General features: G+C 42.9%; 1 protein-coding gene across 2 annotated transcripts; it reads right to left on the reverse strand.

Annotated features, from left to right (window-relative positions):
- Positions 1-618: 618 nt before the first annotated feature.
- On the reverse strand, positions 619-19,709 carry NUDT4 (nudix hydrolase 4; the record flags this gene model as incomplete). Of its 2 annotated transcripts, none has more annotated exons than XM_080706667.1 (5): positions 619-821; positions 1,086-1,170; positions 3,947-3,991; positions 5,061-5,171; positions 19,611-19,709. In XM_080706667.1, 5 exons carry the CDS (start codon positions 19,707-19,709, stop codon positions 619-621), a joined length of 543 nt encoding a protein of 180 aa, XP_080562793.1. The 2 variants fall into 2 exon arrangements, with proteins under 2 accessions (XP_080562793.1, XP_080562792.1); XM_080706666.1 differs by having other exon boundaries at positions 1,086-1,173.
- Between the last annotated feature and the right edge of the window lie 886 nt (positions 19,710-20,595).

Consider the following 20,595-nt stretch of genomic DNA (forward strand, 5'->3'; position numbering starts at 1 on the left):
GGGAAATAGCCATATCATGTTGACAGTGACATAATACATTATGAATACTCAGAGGAGCTGACAAATTCCCCAAATAGCAAATTGAAGTCCTTTGTCAAAACAGAGAACATACAGAGATAGTCCAAATCTGAAATTTATAGATTAAAATTCTGAACCTATGAAGCAAGTCCTGGAATGCATGAGTTTTTAAAATACCAAAAATATTTTTAATAATTCCCACCACAGAAAGATTTGTTAAATATGTTAATGCTGCAAATGAGAGAATTCAGGGGGATACACCCACAAGTAATTTGATCTGACAAAAAACTGATGTCAAATGGACAAAAGTACCCTCAAAAAAACAACAAAATGCTGTGAAAAAATAACAACCAAAATAACATGGGGGGGGCACATTTAAGGCATCTAAAAAAAATTCCACATGGCTTTGGCTTATTAAAATATTTTACACTATTTTTTTTAAAAGACTTGAAAGCATCTGAAAAACATGCAAATTGTTTGAAATCCCTGCATGGCAAATTCAGACAGTTTGCGAGCATCGTTCAGATGCTTGCTAAGGAAAGTAACGACGCCTCCCCCCATAAGATCACAGATGGTGGGGAGAGGCCCTCCCAATTCTCTCTATCTTATACTAGATGGCAATCCAGAGGTCTGTGCAGCGGTCACAAACAAGGTGTTATTATCTGGAAGGGAAGGGACAGAGGAATTTCCATTGGCTGGGGAACAACCCCGCTTTAGTTTTTCCAGATACTCCGCATGTACAGGCTTATGACACTGGAGAACTTTGATTGCATCTTCTACTTTGAACCACTCTCTCTTCCTTCCTAGAGAATAATATGACACCAGTTACTATAAAATAAAAAAAAGCCATAATCCATTTCCCTTCACCACTCCCTATCCCCATAAAATAACACTTTGGCTTTTTTTTTTTTTTAAGAAATGGCTTAAGAAACAAGAAGTTGGGGAAGAATTTTAAAGTATTTCAAATGAAGAAATATATATTCACCTTCCTTTTTCTAAAAAAAAAAAAAAATACTTCAGATTGAAATTGGGTATACTAGATAGTGAGAGTTAAAATTGGAACTTACCTATATTAACAGAATCTTCCCAATCTTCTAATATTTCAGTGACTGTAAGAACATAAACATATGTTCTGTGCTTTCGGTCTTGGTTCTGCTTGAATATAAAAAGAAAACCATTTTAATCTATAGGAGTCAGCCATGGATGTCTTCTAGGGGGAAAAGAATCAGTTCTGGCACAGTGCTGACCAGCACAGCGCATTTCCCAGTGGAGGCAAGTGCACTCCATCCTCTGGTCCAGCACAGAGGACTTTATATAAAACTTTTTTTTTGGGGGGTGGGTCTGGGGATGGAACCCAGGGGGATTCAACCTCTGAACTACACCCCCTGCCCTACTCTTTATTCTTTATTTTGAAACAGGGTCTCACTAAGTTGCGGAGGACCTAAGTAGCTGAGGGTGTCTGCAAACCGTGATCCTCCTGTCTCAGTCTCTCAAATGCTGAGATTACAAGCGTGCGCCACCATGCACCGCTAGGACAAAACATTTAAAAGACTAAAGGTTCAGAATTGGAATGTTACTACCACCCATGGTGAAACTAGCTCCCAATATTAAACTTATTATGTATATTTAACACTATTTTCATGATTTAAATATAATCTAAAAAATTTTTGGTGGTGGTACTGGAGTTCCTGGAAACCCTTCTACCTCTGGGCTATACTCCAAGACCCATTTTTATATATTTTTTAAATTTGGAAACAGGGTCCCTTAAGCCAGCAAGGTTGGCTTCGAACCTGTGCGATCCTCCCGTCTCCACCTCCCAAGTGCGGGGATTACAAGTGTGCGCCACCACACCTGGCTAGAATCTACATTTAAGAACCCTATTCCAAGCTAGGCATGGTGATGCATGCCTGTAAACCCAGTACTTGGGAGATTGAGATTCTTAGCAACCTAGCAAGACCTTATTTCCAAATAAAAACTAAAGAGGTCTAGAGGTATAGCTTGATGGTAGAATACCTCTAGTTCAATCCCAGTACCAGGAAAAAAAAAAAATGTGGTTTTTTGGTAGAACAAATATTACAGTCCCTGTAGAATATTCTGGGATTTATTAAGATGCACACAAAGCAGAACCCTACTAACCTCGACTAGGGCTTCAACACTGGCTGTATATTAGAACAACCGAAAAAAAAATTTAAGATACCAATTCAATTAACTGGGAATGAGGCCAGTATATATATCTAAAGTATAGATATTTTATAAGCTCCCACATAAATTTACACAACCAGGGCTGGAAATACTTGGGGATGGTACATTCCTGGAATATTACCTTTTAGTCATAAGAGCAGAAATCCAATTTTAGCCTTATTAAAACTGGTCCTAGTCTTATTTCTTAAGTTAAAAATTGAATAAAAGGAAAGTGTTTACCTTCAAACTCATTAAATGTACTCATTTGCTAAGACTTCAAATAATTAAAGTCTTGAAATACCCATTTTTTTTCCTACCAAAAATAACCTAAGGGAAACGGTGTACTGACTGGTATTTTCTGTTGAATAGTATTTGTAAAACATTACTACCGCGGGGATGTAGCTTAGTGATAGAGCACTTGCCAAGCATGTGCAAAGCCCTGGGTTTAATCCCAGTACGAAGACTTCATCGGCATATTGACAAATCTCATTTACTTTGATGTTTGAATCACAGAAAACCTCTATATTTTTTCAGTTTAACCAGGAGATGGTGCTGTGGGACTGGATAAAATGAGTGCTGAGTTTTAGAAGTCTTGAATGCATTAAGGACTTTATTTTTGTTTGTGTGGGGTACTGGAGAGATTGAACTCAGAGGCATTGTCTCAATCCCCAGCCCACTTTATCTTGATAAAAATTAAGACCCGCTGGGTGTGGTGGCACAAGTTTGTAATCCCTGCACTTGGGAGGCGGAGACAGGAGGATCACACAGGTTCGGAGCCAGCCTTAGCTACTTAGTGAAGCTCTCAGTAACTTAGTGAGACCCTGTTTCCAAATTATATATATAAATAGGTCTGGGAGTATAACACAGAGGTTTTCAGAAAGCCTCTGGGTTCCACCCCCAGTGCCACCAAAAAAAAAAAAAAAAAAAAAAAAAAAAAAAAAAGACCCAGTTTTTTGAGTATACTATGTATCCAGGCCTGAGAATATATTTGAGAATACTCTGGGTCTCAGAACCTGTTCTTTTTTTTGTTCATGGAGTACCTATGACTTTCAAATTCCCTCCCTGAAAATTCTCTTCAGTCTTAAGCAATAACAGATTATATAGAAGCGAGTTATATTCTTTTACTATCTACTCCAACAGTTATTTATTTACTTATTTATTTTTGTAGTACTGGGGATGGAACCCAGGGGCATTCTACCCCCAAGCTACACCCCCAGCCCTATTTTTTATTCTTTAGAAACAGGGTCTAAGTTGCGGAGGGCCTCACTAAATACCTGAGGCTGTCTGTGTATCGCAGTCCTCCTGTCTCAGCCTCCAAATGCTGGGATTACAAACGTGCACCACACACCCTGCTCCAACAGTTTTAGACTTTGACTGTTGTCTGATGTGTGCTGACCAATGGATGTACTGTACTGCCAGACAGAATCCACCCCATCCAAACCCTGAATGCCTGAGGATGCTGCCTCCTAACAATCTATTATCTACACAGTGTGCCTGAACCAAGAGCGATTTTTCTGCGTCAGCTGCACTGTATTGTCACACAGAGGTAATTTCTATAATGATGCTGTAGAAAACTGATGGCATTTGAAAAGGTTAAATGGCTTCTATTTCCTTCCCTCATTCTAATCCCTTTGAATGACTTGCCTACTGGTAAGTTTCAGAGGAATAGCTGATAAATTATCTAGCCGGTTAGGAAGCAATCATACATTTTATTACCAACAAAGTAAGGATTACCTTTGTAACTCACCTCAAATATGCCCAGGAGTCTGCCTAGTTTTCCTTTGACTCCAGCCTATTTTAAAAAATAAAAAGATTAAATGTAAAAATTTATCTTTTCATAGAAATGAAATTTACCTAAGTTGTATTCTGGCTAGTTTCGATTTTTCAGTCTAAATACAACAGTCACTACCTTCCTGAAGATTTGTGGCTACACCAAGATTCAGGGTCTATAAAAGAATGGTTAACTTTGTTTCTCATACAACTTCTTATTGATCATAAGGAATTGTACCTATCTCATAAGAAGTGACAAAAACTGATAAAAACTTGGACTTCCAACCAATCCGGGACAAGCTTCATGAATGAAGTCTCCTATATGAATAAGCAGGCTTCTTCTTAAGGTCACTTCTTTCTCCTCAACCCTTGCACTGTGACGGGGAGACTGCAACTTCAGCTGCTCCCCATCCATCCCACACTGCACGCACCCGCACACGCACACACGGGACAGCCTGCTTGTGCTCCTTGAGGTGTCTTTCCCTTAGGAAGCTGCTCATCCTTCAAGACTCATCTCTGAAACCTGTCTTCAAGGACACCAATGAGAGGTGTACACACCTGCTTCCCATTGACACCAGCACTGCTGGTCACTTATGTTCTGTTCTTTGTGTCTTTGAGTAAAAGATCTGAGCAGTTGACTCAAATGAGCAGGCTGTGTATGCTCCTTAAGACAAAACAGGTAAAACACAAGCAGTCTGCTTCTTATGCTTTTTTGAAGGAATTACAATACATGATTCATGTCCGCGTGCATTCCTGTTTGAGGTAATACTAACCTTGCAGAGGCAAGGCCATCACGTTACATATTGATCATTGATCAAACAAATCTGATCAATAGGAAATTACATTTTAATATAATTTTGAGACTTTCATTTATTTTAGCTCTTAAATACGGCAAAAAGTTATATATATATACATTACATATATTACTTTATATATGTAATATATGTATATTATATAGGCTTAGCAAAATGCTAACTATAGTATTGCCTTTCTCAGTGTCAGGCAGGATGCCTTGTCTGTAACCATGAGAAGACTCCTAGAGAACGCCACATACAGTGCGTATGAAAAGAGCAAACTTCCATTTATCTTACCTCCTCATACACTTCCCTCACCGCAGCGCCCCCGGGCTCTTCCTCGGGCTCCATTCCTCCTCCTGGGACAATCCACTGGTCTGGGTACCGACTGCTACTCACCAACAGCACCTGCAAGACCCACCATGACCAGCTTGAGAAGCACTGCAGACACAATCAACACTCTCAGACCTGTGCAGGGTTGTAGCCACTCTAGAATAATCCATTCTTCTGTGTATATGTGTGGGGTGAGAGTGGGAGTGCTGGGGATTGAACCCAGGGGCATTCTACCTATGAGCTACACCACCAGCCCTCTTTAAATTTTTTTTACATATTTATTTTGTGGTACTGGGTGTTAAACCCAGGGGCATTTTACCTCTAAGCTACACCCCCAGCCCTGTTTTATTTTGAAACAGGGTCTTGCCAGATTGATGAGTTTCACTGCTTGCTGAGGCTGTTCATGAACTTGTGATTCCACCCGTGTCAGTCTCCCAAGTACTGGGATTAAAGGCATGTACCACCACACCCAGCTTAGAATAATCCATCTTAAAATTACTAAGAGTAAAGTTATATCACAAAAAATCAATTGAAAAAGCTGAAATCAGAGCTTAACAACACGGTCACATCAGATCATTATGTCATTTTGTACTTAATGAGGTAATTTAAACTACCTAATTCAATTAGTAAATTTCCAATTCTTGAAGCCAATAAAGGATAAAAGCAGAAACTTTAGAAGGGTATAGTGTTGCAACACCTGTAATCCCAGTACTTGGGAGGCTAAGACTGGAGGATTGCAGGTTTGCTGCCAGCCTCGGCTACTTAGTGAGGTCTTCCACAACTTAGTGAAAACCTGTTTCAAAATAAAGTGTTAAAAAAATAAAGGGCTGGGGGTGTGGTAGCTCAGGTAAAATGCCTCTGAGTTTTATCCCCAGTACCAAAAAAAAAAAAAAAAAAAAAACCAAGAGAGAAAAGAAAACTTGGAAGGGTACAGATGCTGTGAGACAGGAATAAGGAAATAAATGTAAAGTCAATGCTTGGTACATAGAGTGCTCATGATTAAGTTGAAAGAGGTGCCCTTAATATCTCAAACCTATATAAATGAGCCCAAATTGTTCCATTTTGATGAACAGCTACAACTTATGTCTAGGACAGGGCTGGCAAACTACAGCTCACCACCTATTTTGGTATAGTCTGCAAGCTAAGAATGGTTTTTATACTTCTAAATTATGACATTCAAGCCGGGCGTGGTGGCACACACTTGTAATCCCAGCATTCAGGAGGCTGAGACTGGAGGATCACGGTTGGTGGACAGCCTCAGCTACTTAGTGAGGCCCTCCGCAACTTAGTAAGACCCTGTTTCCAAATAAAGAATAAGAAACAGGGCAGGGGGTGTAGCTCGGATGTAGAATGCCCCTGAGTTCCATCCCCAGACCCGCAAAAATAAATAAGTAAATTACATGACATTCTAATCATTTTAGTTTCCATGGATAAAACTGTTAAAATTTATTCACTCTCAAGCTGGATGTGGTGGCGCACGCTTGTAATACCCACGCTTGGGAGGCTGAAACAGGAGGATTGCATGGGTTCGAAGCCAGCCTCAGATACTTAGTGAGGCTTTCGGCAACTTAGTGAGACCCTGTTTCCAAATAAAATATTAAAAAAAGGTCTGGGAGTATAGCCCGGAGGTAGAAAGCCTCTGGGTTCCACCCCTAGTACCACAAAAATAAAAATAAAAATAAAATAAAATAATAGAGGAAAAGTCAATAAAGGACAGTGGTTAAGTCTGAAGTATATACATTCTTTAAAACAACAAAACCCCACTATATTATCATAGACAAATATCCTAGATCAGCCTCGGCAACTTAGTTAGACAGTCTTAGCAATTAACAAGACCCTGTTTCAGCATTCATTTAAAAAAAAAAAAAGTAGTAGTTGGGGGCATTTGGCTCAGAGGTAGAAAGCCCCTGGGTTCCATCTCCAGTACCACAGTAAAAAACTAAATAAATAAAAAATAGGGCTGGGGATATAGCTAAGACATAGATTGCTCCTGCACCTCCTTCCCCAAATCTATGATGTACAGCCAAAAGATAAGCTGAACCCAGGGACATCTTACCTGAGCCACACCCCAGCACTTATTTTGAAGCAGCCTCTCTAAGTGGCTGGCTGGCTTTGATCCTCTTTTCTTAGCCTCTCAAGTTCTGAGATTACAAGTGTATGCCATGGCTTCTGGTTTTTTTGACATGGACATGGGCAGTCTGACCCCCCAGGTCCCTCCCTACAGTCTGAGGAGCTGTTGGCCTTCCAAGTTCACAGCCGGCATAGGTGACCGACCACTCCTCCTTGAAGGAAGCCAACCGGAACTCAACCCTTCCCAGCTGGGCAAGGCTTCAGAATGAATGCAGTTCAGCAACTCCCACTTTCCCCCTCAACCCCAAAGGCTGAGTTGGACAATGCAGAATACACATTCAGCACCTAAATCCCTCACTGAGTAGCAGCACATCTGCACCTCAGTGACCAACTGATACTCAAGGGGCCGGCACTGTTTCTCTCATTCTGGATCTGAACTAGACTCTCTTGACTTCACCAGCATCATCCCATCAAGCAAGCAAGTGGCACAACAGTGGCTAACTCCAGAGAAAGTACTGTAAATTAACATGATGGTTGACAATGTCTTGCCTGAAAAGATAATGGCTGTTCTTGAGGGTATCAGAGCAATTCTAGTAAAATGAAATATAAATGTGCCTTACCATTTACAGTTTAAGTATTAGCAAACAGACCTTAAGTACCAAAACCAGACGCTAATGAGCAGGATTAAGAAAATCTAACAAGTATGAGAAGACATAGGTTTGAACTTAAAGGTGTCTGTGAATGTATAGAAGATTATCATCAAGGTGTTTCATTCCTTGACACCCACAAGCTGTCAGTGAATTGGTTTTCGTGTCTGTAAAGAAAAATACCCTTTTAAGATTGGTGTTAACAAGTGTTAACATTTTAGATCCTGGCCTAGGTAGTCACTGATGGCCATTACAAGTTGTATATTGCCCTAAGCTACTGACTTGACTCCTCTTACCAAGAATTAAGCTTGTTCCTATATGGTACCAGTTGTACTTGTTTAATAGTTACTGAGGATTAACAATGACATGAAGGCAGAAAGATTTATCAAAAGACTGCAGAAACCAGGCATGGTGGCACATGCTTGTAATCTCAGCATTTCAGAGCCTGGGACAGGAGGATCATGGTTCACGGACAGTCTCAGCTACTTAGTGAGGCCATTTGCAACTTGGTAAGACCCTGTTTTGTTTTGTTTTTTTTTTGCGGCACTGGGGATGGAACCCAGGGGCATTCTGTCTCTGAGCTACACCCCCTATTTTTTATTCTTTATTTTGAAACAGGGTGAACCACGAACCTCCTGTCTCAGCCTCCTGAATGCTGGAATTACAAGTGTGCGCCACCGTACCCAGTTTGAGACACTGCTTTAAAATAAAAAAGACACTGGGTGTGGTGCACGCTTGTAATCCCCGTGCTTGGGAGGCGGAGACAGGAGGATCGCTGCAGGTTCAAAGCCAGCCTCACTGGCTTAAGAGACCCTGTTTCCAAATAAAAATATAAAATAGGTCTGGGAGTGTAGCCCGGAGAAGGGTTTCCAGGAACCCCAATACCACCACCAAAAAATAAATTAATTAAAAAATAGGGCTGAGGGTATAGCTCAGAGGTATAATGCCCTGAGTTTCATCCCCAATACTATACACACACAAAAAGACTATGCAAAGATTCACTGAAGGTAGGCTATTAAAAATGGAAATTAGTCAGCCATGGTGGCACATGCTTGTAATCCCAGTACTAGGGAGCCTGAGAGAGCAGGATCATGGGCTTGTAGCCAGCCTCAGCAACTTGGTGAGATCCAATTTCAACCCAAAACTTAAAAATAGGGCTGGAGGTATAGCTTAGAGGTAGAAAGCCCCTGGGTTCCATCCTCAGTAACACAAAAACTGAAATTAGGTATGGATAAACTAGTATAAAAAGGTTGGGAAAATATAAAAATTCAAGAAGAGCATGTAAGAGTCTCTACATCCCAATTCTACTTTAAACAAGGCAAAAAACGCAAAACTCATATTTAAAATTCAATTCAATGTTCTATTTAAAAAAGAAGCTTGGGAGGGCATGAAACTCCGTGTTACAGCAACTTGCCTAGGATATGCAAGGCCCTATGTTAAAGCCTTGAATGTTTCTTTGTGTGTGTGGTACTAGGAATTGAACACTGGTACTCTATCTCCAAGCCATAACCAGTCTTTTGTATTGGGGGGGGGGGAGGGCCTGTGGTAGTGGGGATGGAACCCAGGGCCATTCTACCTCCAAGCTACACCCCCAGCCCTAGTTTTTATTCTTTATTTTGAAACTGGGTCTCACTGAGTTGCAAGGGCCACACTAAGTAGCTGAAGCTGGCTGCGAACTGCGATCCTCCTGTCTCAGTCTCCCAAATGCTGGGATTACAAGTGTGCACCACCACACCCGGTCCTTTTTATTTTGTAACAGGATCTCACCAAGTTGCTTAAGGTCTAAACTGCAGAAGCTGGCCTCAACCTCTGGTCCTCCTGTCTCAGCCTCCCAAGTACTGGGATTACAGTTATACATCACCATGCCCAACTTAAAATACCTTTTCTTAGACTGGTAGTTTGGTCATTAATATGCCATAGATATTAAATATCATTTAAATTGATCATTTGGGGGGAAAATACATTTGAAGTTAATTGTTTGGTGCTTAATGAATTAGTAATCCCAGTACTTGGGAGGCTAAGGCAGGGGATGGCAGGTTCAAGACCGGCCTCGGCAACTTATTGAGATTGTCAGTGACTTTGTGAGACCCTGTTTCAAAATTTCAAAAAAAAAAAAAAAAAAAAAGGCTGGGAGTGTACCTGGGTTTGATCCTCAGTACCCCCACACACAAAGAAAACAAAGATAGCTAGAGACTTGATACAGATATGATGGCATAAAGTTGAAAGCCAGTGTATTTCATTAAGTACTTACCTACTCATCTCGAATATTCCATTACAGAGTTCAAATGAGGGCAAAGCCATGTATGGAAAAAGAAAATGGTGATAAAAAAAATTAAAAATGAGCCGGGTGTGGTGGCGCACATTTGTAATCCCAGCATTTGGGAGGCTGAGCCTCAGCTACTTAGTCTCTCTGCAGCTCAGTGAGACCCTGTTTCAAAATAAAAAATGCGCTAGGGGTGTCACTGGGAGGTAGAATGCCCCTGAGTTCCACACTCAGTACTGCAAAAAAAAAAAAATAAATAAATAAAATAAAATAAAAAAATAAATAAATAAAAATAAGAGCAAGAACTGAAGGACATACAACACAAATAGATTAGGTACGTCTTCTAGGATGGAAGAAATTAATCTTAATAGCATGGGCAGAGATGAGAATTACAACAGTCTGTCACCCCTACTACCCCACCCCAAATAGTCAGGTTTCCAATTTGAGGTCAGCCAGCAGGACAAAAAAGCAATCCTGTAATTAACTGGAGTCTGTCGCAGGTGTGAGAGAAGGCTAGGAAGTACACAGCCATACCTAGCACTAGACTAATACAGATGAAGGAAAACTGACATTCACTTTGGAAAATGTTTATGTTCTAATCAGGCAGACAACAAAGAAGAAAATGACAGTTTATGGGCAGGAGGTTGAGATTAAGATGAAAACAATGAATTTCTCAGTATTTTCTAAGCACTTCCTACTTTATCCTCAAGCACCCAGACACCTGTTCTTTTCCAGAGGGTTATTAGAGTAAGATTACAATAGGAAAGCCAGGGTTGGCCAGTTGTGGTGGCATGCTTGTAATCCCAGCATTCAGAAGGCCGAGGCAGGAGGATTGAGGGTTTGGGACTGGTTTCATCTACTTAGTGAAGCCCTCTGCATCTTAAGACCCTGTTTCAAAATAAAGAATAAAGGCCGGGCGTGGTGGTGGATGCTTGTAATCCCCGCACTTGGAAGGCAGAGACAGGAGGATCGTGCAGGTTGGAAGCCAGCCTCTCTGGCTTAAGAGACCCTGTTTCCAAATAAAAAATATGCCTGGGAGTGTAGCCCAGAGGTAGAAGGGTTCCATGCCCAGTAACAAAAAAAAAAAAAAGGAAGGCCAGGTTTCCGTTTACATAAAGTGCAGTTCACCCTCAAGTGGTCTTTGTAATTCTGGTTTTTTTAACTTAATGGCACCCTTCTCTAGAAATGAGAAGAATCTTACATTATAGTACTAAAAGCTGCACTGTGGTGCACATCATCACTCTACACTGTTAAACCAAAAAGAATTAAGGCTTTCGGTGAATATACTGAAGATGAAAACCTATGTAGATTTCTCTGAAGTACATTTCTCTTTTTTCCTTGCTAAAAAGATACAGAAGATAGCTACAGCCTCATGTTGTAACAGAGGGGATGGTTCAAACAAATTCACCCTGAAGCACATTTCTTTAAGGACTAAAGAAACTCAGCCTTAAGAATAAGTCTATAAAGTCAGGTGTGGGGGTGCACGCCTGTAATCCCACTACTTGGGAGGTTTGGAAAGGAGATCTCAGGTTTAAAGTCAGCCTCAGCAATTTAGTAAGGCTATTTGCAACTTAGTGAGACATTATTTCAAAATAAAATGAAGTTGGCTGGGAGTGTAGCTCAGAGGCAGACTGTCCCTGGGTCCAATTTTCAGCATCACATAACAAACAAACAAACAAACAAACAAACAAACAAAGCATGTATGTATGTATGTATGTAAACCAGGTGTGGTGGTGCATGCCTGTAATCCCACTACTTGGGAGGCCGGGACAAGAGGATCGATCACAGGTTAGAGGCCTGCTTCAGCAAGATCCTCAGAAACTTAGTGAGACTGTTTAAAAATAATAATAATAATTAAAAGTTTTCCAGGTATGGTGGTGCATGTTTATAATCCTAGTACTTGGGAGGATGAGACAGGAGAATTGCAGGTTTGTGGACAGCCATAGCTACTCAGTGAGACCCTCCACAACTTAGTGCGACCCTGTTTCAAAATAATGAATAAAAATAGGGCTGGGGGTATAGCTCAGAAGTAGAATGCCCCTGGGTTCAATCCCTAATACTAAAACAAAACAAAACAAACAAACAAACAAAGGCTGGGAGTGTAGATCAGAGGCAGAAATGCCTCTAGGTTCAAACCTCTAGTAGTCCCTCCCAAGAATAATTTTTTTTTTGGTGGTACTGGGGGTGGAACCCAAAGGCTTCCTACCTCCGGGCTATACTCCCAGACCATTTTTATATTTTATTTGGAAACAGGGTCTCACTAAGTTACTGAGAGCCTCACTCAGTAGCTGAGGCGGGATTCGAACCTGTGCAATCCTCCTGTCTCAGCCTCCCAAGTGCGGGGATTATAAGCGTGCGCCACCATGCCCAGCCGCAAAAATAATTTTGTAGAGTCTATTCACTTGTTTCTCAGAGGCCAAAATTAATAAGGCACTTTTACTATCAAAGATTTACTAATCTTTTAATTGCATGTTATGTATAAACCAAATCAAAAGATTTTATGTAATGAACTAGTTTTCCAATATTAAACATCACTTTTCTGTTAGTACAATTTTTTTTTCTTTTGGTGGTACTGGGGTTCCCGGAAACCCTTGTACCTCCAGGCTACACTCCCCGTTTTATTTGGAAACAGGGTCTCTTAAGCCAGGGAGGCTGGCTTTGAACCTGTCTCCTCCTCACAAGCGCAGGAATTACAAGCATGCACCACCATGCCTGGCGTGTTAGTACACATTTAAAGTCTTCCACACACACACAAAAGAAACCTTGAGACTGATGAAGACATCTGGTGCAATCAACTCCAAAACTTCTTTCTTACATGAACTTGTGGGATACTACTACTGAGCAATGACTGTTTTTACTAGGTACAAATCCACAAATCTCAGCTTCATAGATCTTTTCTACTAACAGTCTATGGGTAAAGTGAACCATTAATATCTTCACATGTAGAAATCTAAGATTGAATCTTAACACAATTTAAGAACTTTTGTTGAAGCCACTTTCTTAAAACAGCAAATACTGTTTTCTTGCAATTATTACCTAAGTACTTTCTATAACACTGGAATATAAATCAATAGATCTGTACCACAAAACATTATTGATATCCCTCTTAAAGCGGACTAACAGGCATGCAAACATTTTCATAACATCCCCAAATCTAGTAGATCTAAGACAGTTAGCAAGCTAATTGATGCTCTAAAGTGGCACTGCTGAAGTAAGGAAGCTGAGTTATAAAAAACTCAGCACAGAGATACAATGCCTCAGGCAAAGCCCAGCCTTCAGGAGGCTGAGACAGGAAGTGGTTCTCTGACAGCCTCAGCTACTTAGTGAGGCCTTCTGCAACTTAGTGAGACCTTGTTTCAAAATAAAGAATGAAAGTATAGGGCTGGGGCTATAGCCCTAAGGTAGAATGCCCCTGGGTTCCATCCCTGGTACAGCAAAACAAACAAACAAACAAAAAAAATAGCAGCTGACAGAACATATGTGGTTATTCAGATTTTAAATTCCTCTACTGTAGTGTGTCATATTAGTGATCAGATAAACCAGCACTCAGGTAGAAAGAAAGATTTATAAAGAGGTGGCTGCTTGGCCAGGCATAATGGTGTGGGGCTATAATCCCAGTACTAGGGAGGCTGAAACAGGAGGATGGCAGGTTTGAGGCCAGCTTTAGCAACTTAGCAAGACCCTGTTTCAAAATAAAAATAAAATGGGTTGGGGTATACCTAAGAGGTAGAATTTTCCTTAGTTTAATTCAATTCCTTGCACACATATACAAAGGCTATTCATCCCATTGGGTTGTAGAACCAGATGTGTGTGTGTGTGTGTGTGTGTGTGTGTGTGTGTGGTGTTAAGGATTGAACACAGGGGCATTTTACCTCTGAGCCACACCCTAGCCCATTAATCTACTCAGCCCGTTTCATTTTATTTTTTGTTTTGTAACAGGGTCTCTCTAGGTTGCTGAGAGTCTCACCTCGTTGCTGAGGCTGTCCTTGAACATACAGTCGTGCTGTCTCAGCCTCCCAAGAGTACTGGGATTAAAAGCGTGTGCCACCACCACACCCAACTACAGAACCAGATTTGGGCCATATTTAAACCCCACCGCCAAAGCTGTGAAGAGTGGTGAAAAGGCATTTCTTCTTGTTTGATTTAACCTCACTACCTTCATTTAAGCATTCTGCCTCTACTCCCCTCCTGCTTCCCTCTTTCCATGCACTGACAGTTATCAGAATAAAACATTCAATACAGCATGGTGCACACTAATATCCCAGCTCCCAGCTCAGAGGCTGAGACAAAAGGATGGCCAAGTTCAAGGTCAACCTGGGCAGCTTAGTAAAATAAGGGCTGGGGTATACTTCAGTGGCACAGTGCTTGTCTCATGTGTGTGAGGCCCCGGGTTTTTTTTTGTTAATTTTTTATTATTATTTTTTGTAATCATAAATCACTTTGGAATTCAAGACTTGAGAGGATATACAAGCACATATCATCCAATAAGCCCTCATCCAATCCCCATCCCATTCCCTCCCCCTCCCTCAATCCCATGCTTAATTGGGGATTATCTTTGATATAATTGTTTATGCACCTCAGGAGTTTTAAAGAGATTCCATCCTCCCCCACCCCCTCCCCTCTGACTGGTCACCTTAATTGCTTCTCAACAGGGCCCTTTCTACTACTCGACCTCCTGTTACCCCTTTCCTCCAGCCCTGGGGTTTAATCCTCTACAGTTAATTTTGATGAAAGTGATCTCCATTTAAGTACTCATTTTCAAATATTAAGTCTCTGAGGAAGCCAGGCATGGTGGTTAACACCTGTAAACCCAGTACTTGGGAGGCTGAGACTAGAGGATCTAAGGTTCAAAGGCAGGCTCCGTGAGACTGTTTCCAAATAAGAAATAAAATTGGGCTAGGGGTGTAGCTTGGAGGTAGAATGCCTCCAGGTTCAATCCCCAGTATAAAACAACAACAGGGCTGGAGTTTAACTCTGAGGTAGAGCATCTGGGTTCAATCCTCAGTACCAAAAAAAAAATTTTTTAAATCTCTGAAAAATTAAGAGCCCCAGACTGTACATCTCATTGTGTTACTATTTCTGATTAGTACTGCTGTTTTATTAGAGCTCTGGTTTTAGGTTCAGATTTGTTTTGAAACTCTACCTTATTTTTCCCACCAATTCTTGGTTTTAGTGTATGACTTTGCAGAACTAGGTTTTCTGGGAATATATATATATATATATATATATATATATATATATATATATATATATATACACACACACACACACACACATACATATATATATTTTTTCCCCCCAGCATTCTAGTGGATTATCTGTAGAAGACGTCAGTAGCTGGTTCCTGGAACTTAACCCAATGGCAGAGTAGTGGCGGTTCTTGGAGTCTGATCTGGTAATGCCTTTCTCTTGCAACTGTGCCTAGACTCCACCCAGGATCGAGTCATTCCTATTTCTCTCTTTGGCAGTATACTCTACTGTCAAATCACTCTCAGGCTTGAGTACTCCTAAACTCTTCAGTATCCTTTGTCCAAAGGTTCCTGTCCTGCCTAGCTAGTCCTCATCCACTTTGTTTAGCTATTCCTTGTTCTGTGTCATCCTCAGCTGCAGCAGGCTAGACCACAGCCCCAAATAGCTGCAGCAGGCTAGACCACAGCCCCAAATCTTGTTCTGCTTGGGATACTTGGTCCTTCCTTTCCCACTCACTGAAATCCACTGCCAAAGGATTTGTGTTGGATCTGAGCTCCACTGTACTTGAAGTCGCTTTTATTGTACTTCCTTTAATCTGCCATTTGTATAACCTCCCAACGCCAAAGGAGTTGGAGACTCCATCTTTGGACCTAATGTTCAAGCTATCACATATGCAAATATGTTCAATAGAACCCATTTTTGGTTACCTATGTATAAAGGTATGGTTATTTTTCCACTGTACAAGCACAGTACCTAAGGTATGTAGGGGGAAATTACTTGTGGGTTTGTGTGGAAACTCAACTGCCAAAGCTGTGGATAGTTCCCCACAGAAGTAATTATATGGAAAGGCTGGTCAAACAATGTAAGATTTAGAAACAAAGCCAGGTGTGGTGGCACATGCCTGTAATCCCAGTACTTAGGAGGCTGAGATAGGAGGATTTCAGATTTGAAAACCCGTTTCAAAACAGAAATGTGGCTGGGGGTGGAGCTGAGGTAGAATTTCCCTGAGTTCAATCCCCAGTCTCTCTCTCTCTCTCTCTCTCTCTCTCTCTCTCTCTCACACACACACACACACACACACACACACACTCTCTCTCTCTCTCTCTCTCTCTCTCTCTCTCTCTCTCTCTCTCTCTGAGGTAGAATTTCCCTGAGTTCAATCCCCAGTCTGGTCTGTCTGTCTGTCTCTCTCTCTCTCTCTCTCACACACACACACACACATTCAGAAACAAAAAACTTGTGCTCAAAATGTAATCTTGAACAAATTCTAATGCATAGTTTCTTCCTATACAAATGCTAATAAAGTACCAGTGTAGCAGCAAAAGCCTGTAATCCCAGTATCCGGTTTCCAAACAAAAAGAATTGGGGTATAGCTCAGAGGTGGAAATACCTCTGGGTTCAATCCCCAGTACCAAACTCAATTGAAAAATGCTAATACTTACCTCACAGGAATGAAAGATACAAATGGGAAAAACTATAAAGCCACCTCCAAAAGAAAACACACTCTGCTGTTAGAACACCCGTCTTTCCTAGAACTCTTCTAAAGTGAGAGCTTACCGAGAACTCCTTCAGGACAGGGAGAGGAAGATGCGAGCTCTACATAGTTTTTTAAGGCCCAAAGGCAATTACTTTTTCATTTCAATTTATACTCACCAATCAGGACCTAGGTGTTTAACCCAGAAGAGGGAAACATTTCTCACCCATTAGCTAAAGAAAAGTGGGTTTAAAGCTGGTTTGCACCTTATCCTCAGAAGGCAGTTAATGTAATTTTAAGAGTGGAAGTAAATTTACTGCATTCCTGGTCAACTTACTGTTTTCCTAAGACTTTATTCTGTAATTATCCTGTAATAGAAAGAACCTCAAATATATACAACCACAAAAATAAAGATCCTGAAGCACTAACCCAGATGTTAAAGCTGCCTATGCATTTTACATACAGGATGAGTCTTTCCTCACAGCATATCCTCTAACAAGCTAATTCACTTGGTTTCTCAACCTACAGATTATAAGTTTTACAGTTTTCAGTTTTACATAAAGGAATCTCTACTATATCCACCATAACTACCAACACTAGTCTCTTGACTCAGGTTACAATTTTTTTTTTGTTTTGGTATTGGGCAATCGACTCAGGGCATTCTACCTTTGAGCAACCCCTCACCCCATTTTATTTTATACTTTGAAACAGGGTCTCACTAGGTTACTCCAACTGGCCTTGAACCTGTGATCCTGTTTCAGCCTCTCAAGTACTGGGATTGCAGGCATATGCCACCACATTCAGGGAGGCTATGAACTTAATAGTTATTTTTACAGTAGAAGCAATTTCCTGGTTTTTTTTTTTTTTTTTTAATGCTGGGGATGAAATCCAGGGCCTCCACAGGCTAAGCAAGAACTCCACCACTGAGCTACATCCCGCCCCCAGTATAAACAGTTTCCAAGCACAAAAACAGTCCGTTTATCTGCTAAGGTAATTCCTGAAGCTGAAGCTCTTGGCAGACTCTGCCACATACACTATGGATCATTTCCACTTCCTCCCTATTCCCCATACTTTTCCCCTAGGGACTTATGTTTTTTTTTTTTCCCCCCCAAAGCCTGAATTTCCAAGTTCACACTATGGCAAGACTTCAAAGATAACACTTTCAGAAAGGCTTTGAAGCTTAGTCTCACAAAATCTCACCCATTCAACAAATGGTGAGTATCCGATTGCTATGGGCAAGCCCTCTGCCAAGAGCTCAGAGGCTGGGCTCTGAATTCCGACTACCACTTCCTAATTGTGTCATCTGGGTAAAGACTTATGTGCTGTACTGTGTCACCTATAAAACAGGAATAGCCAGCACCACCTCCGAGTGTTAAAGGAATAAATGTAACAAACTTTTCTCTGGCTGCTGTTAGTACATCATTAACTCTCAAGGAGGAATAGTGAACAAGTCAGCCAAGGTCCTGGATCATCCCCAGTAACTGTTTCTCTGGAAACTTTTTTAAGATTTAGGTACAACAAACTGATCACAAGGTTGCTTTGTCCTAAAGGGTTTAATTTCTTTTTTTTTCTTTTTTGGTGGTACTGGGGGTGGAACCCAGAGGCTACCTCCGGGATATACTCCCAGACCCCTTTTTTATATATTTTATTTGGAAACAGGGTCTCACAAAGTTGCTGAAAGCCTCACTAAGTAGCTGAGGCTGGCTTCGAACCCATGTGATCCTCCTGTCTCAGCCTCCCAAGCACAGGGATTACAAGCGTGTGCCACCATGCCCGGCTTAAAGGGTTTTTCTTAAAACAAAAAAAAGGCAAAAGTTGTTTAAAGAGCATGATTTTCAAGCAGGTCATTTTGTTAAGAACTAGCCACGAAGTATATCTTATGTCATATCTATCATAACTACAGGGACCAGCAAAAAGAAAACCATTAAGTTCCCCGCTCCGACCTTAGCCTGGTATTTCATTGGTCACAGTTATGGAAGAAGTCAGAATGCTAATTTTTTCTTATCTAATAATTTCAGGAGTGGCAATCCTGTAAGATTTTCAGCTACCAAATGACTTGCTACCCTAAACAAATTTTAAATGAAATTAAGAACTCCAGGTAAACTCCATGGGATCACTCAAACCAACAAGGGTTAATTACAGCAGACCGATTTCTTGTGCTGAGAGCAAGGTACCATTCCTTTCCAGATGTCACGCCGAACAGCAAAGAAGCCTTGATAAATACATGCTAAGAACTAGCGGTTACTACCGTCTGAAAATGGCAACCTTCCTCATTTCTAGATCGTTATTCCACACCTTCAACCACCTTTGTGCAGTCGGAAAACTTTAAGAGAAGATAGGGCGTTATTTCAAACCTTCGACCACCTTTGTGCAGTCGGAAAACTTTCAGAGGGGGTCGTTTCTTAAAATGATGTATCATTACGCCGGCTGCTTGCGAGTTAATGGGAGCCACTAGAAACTGCCGAAACTAGACCGAAGGGATTTCTCATTTTGGAGCACGGAAGAGCGTTTGCTCCTCCACAAACAAGCCTAGATTTAATCCGAAACCGCAGAGGGCCGAAACACGGCAGGGAAATGTGAAAGAGGCAGAAGGGCCCGACTGCTACACGCCACGCCATTTCTGCCCTGCGTTGACTCCGGAGGTTGATCCGGCTTTGCGCTCCGCTCGCATGTTAAGATGGTGACTCCAGCTACCCGGACAGACGCAGCCCGGACCTTCCCGGCCAGGAGGTGCCTCGGCCTCCGTCCCCACGAGGGCCCGACGGGGAGCGCCGGGTGGCGAGCCCCTTTGTCTCCTCGGGCAGCGCGGAGAAGGCAGGAAGGGAGGCGGGCAGGGGCGGGCAGGGCGGAAGGACCACCGGGCGCCTCACCTCGTCCTCCTGCTCGCTCCGGAAGCACAGGCAGGCCGCCCGCTTCTTGAAGCCCTCGCGGTCATAGGTCCGCGTCTGGTTAGGCTTGAACTTCATCATAGAGGCGGGCTCCTGCTCCCGCTCCGGCCGCTGCTGCTGCTGCTGCTCCGGCCGCCGCCGCGGGGGCCCGGCCGCCGCCACGCCGCCGGGGAGAAGGGCGAGGGCGAGTCGGCGCCGGGGCGCAGGGGCGCCGGGCGCGCTGGTCAGAGAGGCGGCGGCGCGGGGAGGGACCGCGAGGCCAGCCGGTGCCGACGGCCGCTCGAACGCGGTGAGGGACGCGAGCGCGGGTCACTGGAATCCGGGTGCCGGGATGGAAGCGCCGCCTCTGGCCCGGCGTCCGCCGCTCTCCATGGAGCCCGCCGCCGTCGCCGCCGCCTGGGAAGAGCGAGGCTGGAGGCTCGCGCCACGCGGAGGCAGTTACAAGGACGTGCGCCGACTGGGCAGCACCGCCGCGGCAGCTGCGCGCCGCCCCCTCCGCCCGTATTTAAGCTGGGCCCGAACGCCCCGCCCCCTTCCGCGCGCGCCGTCGTGCGCGCGCCACTGCGCCTGCGCGTCCGGATAGTGGCGACAGGGCCGCAGGGGCGGGGTGGGGGCGGGGACTCCGGGGCGGGTGGGGGCGGGGCCGCGGCAGCCCGAGGGGCGGGGCCGCGCGCTCCAGGGCTCGGGTTCGCCTGGGCCTCGGGGCTAGTGCTCGAGTTAGCGTGGAGTGACTGAGCCCCTGTAATTGTCAGGGAATGGAAGGAAGCCAAGGCCGTCAGGAGCTTAATGCTATCTCCTCCAGTGGGGGTCTAACTACAGACACCCTCAGCAAAGATGCACCCTGGTCAGGAAATGCCAGGCGGGATTGCAGTGGCTGTGGGCGCTCCGCCGTGGCTTGAAGTCCTAGAAAGGTCAAGGCGTTCATTGAGGGATTTTTTTTTTTTTTTTTTTTTTTTTTTTGGTTTGT

This window comes from Muscardinus avellanarius, assembly GCF_963383645.1.
Source record: "Muscardinus avellanarius genome assembly, chromosome: 11".
Taxonomy (NCBI): domain Eukaryota; kingdom Metazoa; phylum Chordata; class Mammalia; order Rodentia; family Gliridae; genus Muscardinus; species Muscardinus avellanarius.